This window comes from Alnus glutinosa, chromosome 6 (genome assembly GCF_958979055.1).
Source record: "Alnus glutinosa chromosome 6, dhAlnGlut1.1, whole genome shotgun sequence".
NCBI lineage: Eukaryota > Viridiplantae > Streptophyta > Magnoliopsida > Fagales > Betulaceae > Alnus > Alnus glutinosa.
Genome location: NC_084891.1, coordinates 4,072,251 through 4,083,008, shown reverse-complemented (window position 1 = coordinate 4,083,008; position 10,758 = coordinate 4,072,251). Strand labels below are relative to the sequence as shown.

The window sequence follows — 10,758 nt, the reverse complement described above, 5'->3', positions numbered from 1 at the left end:
TCCCTTATATCCTGTTCTAAGACACATGGAATGATTGTGCCAATAAGACATAAGTTAATATATCATGTTCTAAGACGAATGGGTTGATTGCGCGAATAGGACATAAAGCTGTCCCATCCATAAATGGTGTTTTTTCCAACCTCCTCCGTAGAAGCAGACCAGAAAAGGGGGAACAAAAAAAAAACTTAAGAGTTATGAGTTTATGCAACACCTTCCCTTTTGATTTGCTGAATTCTATACTCGGATGCGGATTCTCAATGAAGACTACCCATGAATCGGTTTGTTTGCTTTTTTTTTTTTCTTCTTTTTCTATAATATAATGTTGATGTGAGTTTTTGGATGGTGATGTGTCGTTTGTTGATTGGGTCTCCAATTGCAGAAAATGCAATCTGCAAAACAGTAAAAGGTTGTCGGGGGTTGGCCAGCGGAACCTCCTCCGACGATCAAGTTAGCGAGAGTCTTAATAAGAAAATAAATGAAATACAGACGTTAGTTTACTTGAGTTAATGTTTTCCTTATATATGGTATAGCCCCTGCTGTGCTATCCTTCCTGGGCCTCAGGATATGCAGGATATTTCCATTAAATGCTAATACGTGCGAGTTATCATGGAGGCAATGATTAGACAGTACTTATTTGGCCTTGACATGATTCATTGGAGACAAGTCGGCGTGGTGAGTAAACATTTCTCTCCTGCAACAACTTATTTTGACTGATCAAGAACAGAGTACAATAAATACTTAAGATACTAATAAATGAGGGGGATCTTAAGCATTTATTGTCCTTCCCTTTTATCCCTTCCTTTTCCTCACTAATGATCTCGGACCTCTAACTCCGGACTTCGCATCTGAGATTTCGAATTCCACGAATTTCCAAGGACGTTCGAACTAACCTATCGCTCCTCCACATGTCCCTAATGATGTCATGGTCAACCCACTTTCTGATTATGAGCTCTATTCGAGGAGTAAGATCTCCCCAACATATTAAATAATAAATTCTCAGTTCTTCTTTTTAGATTGCATAGTAGGAACAAAGTTTTTTTTTTTTTTTTTTTTTTTTTGTTTTTTTCCAAACTGAATGAAGCGCTCGATCGATCAAGCGCTTGACAGATGCTCAAGCCAAGCGGTGGCCTACCAAAAATGACTGCTCGATACTGGCTCGATAGGCGCTCAAGCAGTGGCGGCCTACCAGAAATGACGCTTGATACGTGCTTGATACCTGACTCGAGCATATCCATGGCAATCAGACGAATTTGGAAAGTCTTATCTGAATGACAACGATTCTAATTCAATTTTTCCGTTGATCCGAAGTTCTTTATAGCATTATCTGTTTCTATATCTCTCCATTTATCCATATTTTATTGGTTTTTCCATCTTTGCAAGATTTTATTGCCTTTAGTGTTCATCCAACTCAGGACAATTTCCGTAATTTCTCAGAAGATCCATTGTGCTTAAGGTAGTTCCCTATAGAGTGCATTATTCTTAATCCAGCGGTCTGCTCTCAACTCATTGCATCTCATTTTAAGATTTGTTAATTGTGCCCAATGGAATACTCGCATGGTGGAAGCAAAAACTGTTATTTTACTCGCCAGAGCCTTCCAATCTCTTCCACCCATCTTAGATTTTTGTTCTTATCACCTCCCGGAACGCCTAACCAAACATGTTTTTAAAGAAACAGTTGAGAAACAGTTGTCAAATAGGAAAATGCTTTTGGGTACAGTAGCTTTTATTACAACTCCATACAAATTCGGATCGCGATTCAAATTGCTGAAAATTTCTATCCAATAAACTCTCAAGTGTGACGTAAAATGTCACGTCAGCTTGTAAAGAATTTTGTAGAAAAAAAATTCTGACCCCGCAGATAGCTGATGGGCACGCAACCCATTACAACAATAGCAATCATTCAACTCATATATAATGAAGCAAACAGGGAGCCCTACCCAGGCATCCATTCATCAATCTCTTCCTGTTCCAAAAGAAAGACTCATATTGTTTATGTTAGTGGGGGGCAAGGAGACGTCTCTATCCAAATTCTATTATCATATTAGTCAATGTGCCTTGAAGCTGTGGTGTGGACCCTTGTCTACTTGGTCTAGCAAGGAAGGGGAACAATATGATTAATGCATGACTAGGGTTAACAGTTTCCTCTCGATAGTTGAAAAGACTGCAACACCACCAAAACTGACTTGTGAATTTCTAAGCTCATATAACACATTGTGTTGGATCCGGATACTTTATATGTGAAAGAGCTCTTATGGAAGCTATCTATCTTAACAGGTGAGCAAACTGCCCGAGACATGCTGAGCTAAAATGCTAGCAATCTGGCAGCAAAATTACTAGAAATCTCTCGATCCTATTTTGTTTCGCAAGTGAATTAAGAACACAAACTAAAACTTCTAAAAAGTACAGGCACAGATAAAGGAACTTACTGCCAGTCCACAACATGTTTTACACGACACGACAGTAAAGTTCAAAGATTTCCTGAACTCAATTAAGCTTAGAACGCCAACATAACCATCAACAGGAAGTGTATTAGATCAGAAAATTGTCCTGCCACCACCATGTTCCAGGTAATTTCAGATGGCCAAGGAAGCAGCTTCGGCACATCTCCTGCCCCATTTCTAAGAGTCCTATCATCAATTTAACAGCATGCTGATAATTGGGGTGGAAATGTGACTTTCAGACACCAGCTTAGAGGCAAAACAAGTAGGCTTTCTTTTCTCCATGTTAAAATCCTGGCTTTCGCCTGTTCATTGCAATCCACCATTCAGGTCATGCACTTCATCATAACAAACTCCAACAGAAGCATAAATCTGTCCCACTTTCCAATTTCCTTTCTGCTTTGGCTAGTTTGATATCAAAATTTCGCACTTTACCCACCCAAAACTGCTAGGATAACCCACATACGCATATTTGTCAGATATTGAATGAAAAAGCATCAATTTGATCAGCCTCCCTTTTACGCCAAGGCACACACTCACACACACTTTTTCCTTTATCTTCCAATGCTCTGTTGTTAAAGCAAATCTTCATCTAGAAGATACAACTAAGTCTATTAGGATTCATGACATATATTTCCATATTCTAGAACCAGCAACAGTCACACAAAAGATTCTTTTGTACATTGCACATCTAAAAAGCCTCTTCAGTTAGTTTGTCCACGTACGTCTAACTTAAAACTTAAGTCTGTTTACATTTTTACAATCTTTGTTGCATCATTGCAAAAAAGCAACTCATCACAATCTAATTTGACCATATCAACATTGCCAGAGAAAGCTTCCACATCAAGATCTGAAATTACTTACTTTAGCAAAGAGTCAGTCTACGAACCTGCATTTCTCATACTTCCAGTTAAGTGACTACAAGGAAGCTTTGGCTGCCAAAAGAACTGCTGATCCTCCACAGGATGATTAAAATCTGCCTTTCGCTTTCTCATTGTTGCTTCGACATTCCTACTTTTACCCTCAAAACTCCATTTACTTGGACAGGAGTCTGATGGTCCATAAACATTTCCCCCAGGAAAGAAAGAGGACTTTTTATCCACCTGTGGTGACTGACCAATAAACTTGCTTCCATTTGGAGAAGTACCAGAACCAACATCTTCAACATCTTGGAGCTTAATCTTTCCAACACTCGGGCATGTAACAGGGACAGGACCCAATCGCAATGATAGATCACAGACGCTATTAAATGTATTCTCAGGAGTTCTCCTTGTATTAGTTTCGGTCATCTTATAGGAAGCATCTACATTACAGCAAAAGGGGTTCTCAACACCCATCTTGGCAGGCTCCAAAATGTTAGAAGTCAACTTAGAGATTCCAAAACCAGGCCGAGGTTCTTCAAACTGTCGGCGATTTCCATAATACAAAGGATAAACAGAATAAAAGTTTGATGCTGGATAGTTTTCCATATGTAAGCTGGGGTTATTACTAGATGGCTGAACATTCTCAGATGCAAAGGGAGGCTTGTTAGAGGCACAATCATTGTTTAGGGCAACAGGGCTTGGATTTGTAGAAATCATAGTGGGTTTTGCAAAATTTGGATAATGAGATATGTACTTCGGATTAGCAGTATAAGTCCCTTGATTAGAATTCTCTACTGTGACATTAGTAACACCGGAGGCCTCTTGAGTGCTTGGACTCAGATAACACCTTGGGTTGCTATTCCGTTGGCTCCTTGATGTTCTTCTTGGCGTGCAGCCCAAATTTAGAGCAGCTGAGTGATGCAAGCAAGGAGTTAAGAATTATACACATACATTTTAAGCTACCTCTACGGCTATTTGTCTGTGATTCTGTTCAAATCCAGCACTCATTTTATACACAAAATGAGGAGAATTAAATGCATGGTAACCACATGCTTACTAATATCACCATCCTTGGCAATTGATATCAGGTAGAGCCAAGATTACTCTCAACAATGATGAAAAGACCAAAAGCAGATATGCAAGTTGGATTTGACAAAAAGAGAAAAACAAAAGAAAACTTAAAGTCAAACTTGAACGGCTTACCTTCAATACAAGGCTGGAGAAGCTTTCCATTTTCGGTACTCTCATCCCGTCTAATAATTGTATTAATGGCGTCATTCGTTCGCTCCCACAGTGTTTTAAGGTCCATGTATTCAGCCTAAGCAAGAAAGAGGACCCAAAAGATGAGCTTGAAAAAACAAGGGAACTAAACCCAGATATATGCTCAAGCTCTGCACATTTATCCAGCCAAGAAAATGTAGCAAATGAAAAGAAGTCAGAAATTTCAATCGCACATTCAACAAAGTTTAGCACCGAAATGGCTTAAAACACCTCTAAATTTGGTCTTACTCTTAAAGAACATATTTTTCGAGTTGATTTTTTTTCTTTGTTCTTCAGTGAAAAAACACACAAAAACATAATAAATCAAAATTTTAGTTATCTTCACTTTTCCTTCCATATTTATAAAAGCAATTAGATGGGAAGTATGCAAATCCGGTTGAGATTGAAAGCATCAAAAGAGAAGATATATATATATATATCATGTATTATACCTCAGAATTGGCTTTGGAGTACATAATTTCTTCTGCTTTGAGCACAACAATAGGGAGCTTCTCTTGCCATTCTTTGTTCTTTTTAGTAGCCGAGCTATGAACCTCATTGACAACCCTAAGCAGGCACAAAGCAGAGATTAGATGTGTTCATAGATACCTGGACACATAAACATGAATATTCTGAGAAGCGCGGCGGACCTGAAAATCTCTTGAATGAGAGAACCTCTGATGGGTTTTTGCCTTTCACTGTGCCAAGCTTTCCTAACGCACTCATAAGGTCTTGGGCCTGGTCTAGGCATCCTCACAACTTCTTTCAGAGAAACAGAAGGTGGGTTTGGGGGAGCTCTGTCTCTTGAAAGAGAAACAAAGGCCAAGGCTCTATTAGCAGTTATAGTGGTTTCTGGTTTTTTTTTTTTTTTTTGTTGGGTTTCCTTTTCCTTCTTACTTATGACTCTTTCAGAAACTCTGAACAAAATGCAGTACCGCCAGGATTTTTAAACAAGCAGGAAATGAGACCGGATGGGTTTGGCTTTTTCTCTGGTTTGCTCTTTTCTTTCCCTGCTGTCAGCCTGTCACAAGCTGAATAATTTGTCTATTTTTGGTAATGAAACTCAATTATATCTTTTTTCTTAGATTTCTTGTGGCAAGGAATCCAGCAATTTTCCTGCCGAATTTGGACAATAAATATAAAAAAAGTTTTTAATGAACAGATAGCTTTACAGTCAAAAATTTTTTTTACAGATAATCTCATACGGGGAATAGCTAACAATTATTAAAGATTCGAACTTTAATGAAAGTATTGAACTGCAGACAACATAAAAGATAAAATATAATCAAATACAAGCAAATTAATGAAAAAAAAGAAAAAAAGAAAAAAAGAAACTCTCTCTCTCTCTCTATCTTTCACTGATGAGAGATAATTTTTTGCTGTTGTTTTGTTTGGGATAAGAAAAAAGAAAGGAAAACTCAATTATTTCAAAGGGTTGAATCGATGAGTTTGGTGTGTCCCCCACTCATCCACATGCCTGCTTCCCCTAACCCCTAGAGTCCCTTTCTCCCTGTTGCTTTTGTCGCATAGCTTTCTGCCCTTCTCTCTCTTCCTCCTGACCATTCGTGTCGTGAAAGTGGGAGAGATTTGATAATTCGGTCACTGTCGGTGCTCTTTAAGCAACCCCAACCTCTACTCAAACTGTAACAATGGCAGAAAGAGAGACATTATTATGCCAAGTAGGTGATCTCATCTCATTTTGTTCTTGTTCTACACCCAACCCTGCCTCAACCCTCACTACATCTTCTAAATCTTGGCTTCATACTTTGATTAGCATCCCAGAAATATTTTGGATTAAAAAATAAATAAATATAAAAGAAAGTCTAATCAGCAAAAAAAAAAAAAAAACTTTTTGAAAAAAAAATAAATAAATAACAAAAGAAAAGTGGCTGGAGTCACTCTTAAAGGCCAAAACCTAACTTTATTTATTTGTTTATTTATTTTTATTTTTTGGGGAAGGGAGGCTTATGGGGTGACCGAACCACTTTCAACGGTCATGGGGTGGTTCGGCCAGTCTAGGATGGTTGAACGTACTCCCAGGCCAAAAGGGGTGGCCGAAACCTTGAGGGTGGTTTCGGCTATCATCATTTTGCTCTTTGGGGGTGGCCGAACCACCCCCTCAAGGACCATGGGGATGATTTGGTCACCTCATATAGGTCATGGGGGTGGCTCGAGCCACCCTTCTTCTTTATCTTTTTTTTTTTTTTAATAAAAAAATTATATAATTTTTTTATTTTGTAAAAAGTTTTTCTTATTTTAAATTATGCATAGAAACACATGTTGATTTTTAAAGGCATGTGTCGTAGACTTCCGTTAATTTTTGAATGGAAGTTAGACGGAGGTACCATCTCCATCTTTAGCCATAAACGAGGTACCATCTACGATACGAAATCTGCCACAAAGAGTAAAAAATAAAATCGTTAAACCATAATGAACAAAAAAATATTTGACCCTTTTATTTTATAAATGTTGATCTAATTGCTGATTATTTTTTATATATATATATATATAAGAAAGGAATAGGAGTACGCTAAATAGCAATTCTCTTAAGCTATATAAACAAACCTTAAGTGAAAGGAGCATAATAGAACAGAACAGAGCAGATCAAATTTAGTTTGTTATGTCAACGTCAAATAATAGTTTGGAAGGAAGATCTCTCTAAATAGTAATACTAAAAATTACATTTTTATCTCGCAACTATTTCATAATACTGGTGTGATAATCTCAATCAACTGTTTGATCAATCATTTTTAAAAATTAAAATGTTTGTTGGAATTGCTATGTCAGCATTATAAGATAATTAATGAATAAAAATGTGATACACTGCATTGTTCCTCTCGAAATAGTATAGATATATATATATATTGGAAAGTGCAATATATTAGGTTAGAGTTTTAATGGGAGATAATGACTTTCTTTGTTAAAGCTTTCTCCTTCTCATTTTGTTTAGGATTTTTTTCAAGACAAAAATATCAACAAATAACTTAAAACATAAAATACTCCTAAAACATTCTAAACTACTTATAGGTTTATCTCACGTCAAAACATTTTTTTAAATAAAAAAATTAACATCTTGCAAAATACACTAACAAAAACATAGTAAGATTACCCGCTCACTCCTGTAGACATAGACACACGGTCAAACACATAAATTTTCTTATGTTTTACTTTTCACTAAACTCCATAATCTCAACAATTCTTACAATATTTATCTGGATACCCAATAGAGGGGCGAGGGGATTATAACCCCTTGGTAAATAAAAGGGTTTGTTTTTAAAAAAAATAAAAAATAAAAAAATTGTGGGGTGGTTAAATGGGTGTGAATAAATTTAATTAGGGTTGGTAAGAATTTACAAGTTTCAATTTATGGAGCAGTTGGCTATATTTAAAACAGGATTAAATCTTACTCCGGAGAAGAAATGGAAGTAGACCAGTTTTAACTATTTGTTGTCCTTTTTCTCGTCCACCAATTGATACAAAGAACCAAATCCTGCGTAATTCGTACATTTTGCCTGATTCATGGAGTTAATGTTCAAGGGATCCTTTTTCTCTGTTCTTTTCTTTTAGGGTTAGATATATATTTGCCACATGTGCTTTACGACCTTTATTTTTTGCCCTCTCAGTTTCACTTTTTATCAAATTTGGTACCTGTGGTATATGAAAAGACGAAAATGGTACTTCCGCATGATTTCTCGTCCAAACTAACATCCACCCACGTTATTGAGTACCTAAAAATTTGAAACCCAGAACCTAATTCCTTACACATCGTTTCCAACATCTATACAACAACATGACAGAAAATGCCGTGGGTGAATGTTAGTTTTGGACGGGAAATCAGACGGAGGTACCATTTCCGTCTTTTCATATACCACAGGTACCAAAATTGATAAAAAGTGAAACTGAGGGGACAAAAAATAAATGTCGTAAAACACAAGGGGCAAATATGTATTTAACCCTTTCTTTTATTTTCTTTTTCCCCTTTAAAGTAAATTAAGTTCGTAACCACCAAAAGAAAACCTTATTAAACCAATTATATCTTTAAAAAAAAGACATGAAAAAATTATGGAAAATGTTTTTAGGTGATAGGCTTTGTTTGATAAAAAAAAAAAAAAAAAAAAAATCAAAATTCAAAAAACACTCAAAACTACTTTTACATTTACGTCACTATCAAAAAACTTTTTCAAACAAAAGAAACAAAAAAACACACTATAATAAAAAGTACTAACATACGGAGCCGTATAACTTTTATTATAATAACTCTAATTACAACACTTTACAGACTCATGTGTTGATTCATAATTGACAAAATGATTAAGAGTGTATAGTTGGATAAGTCAACTACTAACTAATTAAAATGACTAGTCAATTTTTTTTAATCCCTTTCATCAATTATAAACTTTCACCCTAGTTTATAAAAAAATTGGCCAGGTAGTAAATGAGTGAATGAGTGAATATTGTTGCTTTTATGGTCACTATAGTTTGGGGGTGTATGTGTAAAAGGGATCCGGTGTATTGCGTTTATATACCACTTGGTGACTCTATGCCTTAGAGCATTTTCAATGGCTTAATTATTTTTATTTTTAAGGTAAAATGGCTAACTAATTCACTAAAAAGTGTATCCATTCGATTATGCAAATCAAATCAAATGCAAAATGCATTTGTGATGCATATGTGAATAGTGCAACTTCACATACTATTCACACATGCTTCTCTTTTTTTTATTTGTTTCTCTCTCTCTCTCTCTTTCTCTCTCACACACACACACATGCACCAAAACTCATTTACGCCATACAAATATATATCTTAGAATCTGAAAAATTGTATTTCAGAGTATGCCTATATGGCAAAATCTATGTTTTTCATTTTAAGGTCACACTTATGCAAACCACCTTAGACGATAACAAAAAATTTGCCGACTTTATAGCAAATAATTATTAAAAAAAAAAAGACTTATCGTTGAAAAAATGTCTTAGAATTAAAATAAAGAAAGAATAAAAAATAATATTTAAATGATATAGTGAAATAATAGATAATCGGATATATAGTACATTTTGAGACACATTAGTTAAAAGATATAAAGTAAGTTTTGCATAACCATTTTGCATATAAAATTTCATAAGTTATTGGGAGTGCTCTTAGTTCTGCTATACGGCAAGTTAAGATTTAAGGCTCTTTTTAGGCCGACGGACCCTCAGTTGAGCCCACAAGGCCCTATAATATCTGGGTACTCCAATCTTAATTATTGTATGAGAGCTTTTGGTGTAAGAACTTTAACATTAGTTTTCTTTCAATTTTTTATTTAAAGAACAATATTACTTTAACTTCCGTATCCAAATACACTGCACAATATATTCTCTTATCTTTCCTTCTACAATTAAAATATTATTTATTTACAAAATACAAGTTTCCTACCTACCCTCACATGTTTTACAAAATCCGAACACAATTCCTAATGAAAGGCAAAAAGATGAGAGAGGATAGAGGCGAAAGGATATAGATATTTTACGTTAAAATAATGTATATGAAAGTTACTGCAAGTAGGGGTGAAAATGTAGGCGGATAATAACCGCTTGCATATGTTATCCATACCTAACCGTTATCCGCTATTAGAATACAAATGCGGTTAGTAAAAACCACCATTTATATGTACGGATGTGGATAACAGTTTTAAAGTACAACCGCATATGCATTCCCTTCATATATAACATATATTATATATCTTTAATTAAATTCAATAAAACAAGATCGATTCGAATTTTATAAACTAATTTTATAAGTTTATGACATTTAGGTTATGTTAAGTTTTTTTTTTTTTCACTATTATCTCAAAGTCATGTCTTACTACATTTACTTTTTCTTATTTTCTTTGGGTAATCCAAATCCCGACTATTCTATAAGACAATGATTTCCTATGGTTGATAATTGTTAATTTTGTAACAAGTAAAATCGTTATTTATTTAAGTTTGCATATAGTAATAATCGCATTACTAAATCTTGCAGATAGATTTATATAATAATCCCACTCCGACCGACTGAGGGAAAGAAGGGGAATTTTTATTTCCCAAGCCTAAGTTGGCCTAGGATCAAACTGTACCCAGTCGGGCAGAAGATGACCCAACTGATTGGGCAAAAGATGAATTCGAGAGCGATCTGATCACCAAGACTCATAGTACGAAGGTAAATCTACTCTGACGCGG

General features: G+C 35.4%; 1 protein-coding gene across 1 annotated transcript; it reads right to left on the bottom strand.

The window, feature by feature from the left end:
* Window positions 1–3,044: 3,044 nt before the first annotated feature.
* LOC133871835 (uncharacterized) lies at window positions 3,045–5,813 on the bottom strand. The gene is made up of 4 exons (XM_062309274.1): window positions 5,212–5,813; window positions 5,014–5,128; window positions 4,505–4,619; window positions 3,045–4,212 (listed from the first exon to the last, which is right to left on the bottom strand). The coding sequence occupies exons 1-4, from the start codon at window positions 5,310–5,312 to the stop codon at window positions 3,320–3,322; spliced, it is 1,224 nt and encodes a 407-aa protein (XP_062165258.1). The 5' UTR covers window positions 5,313–5,813; the 3' UTR covers window positions 3,045–3,319.
* Between the last annotated feature and the right edge of the window lie 4,945 nt (window positions 5,814–10,758).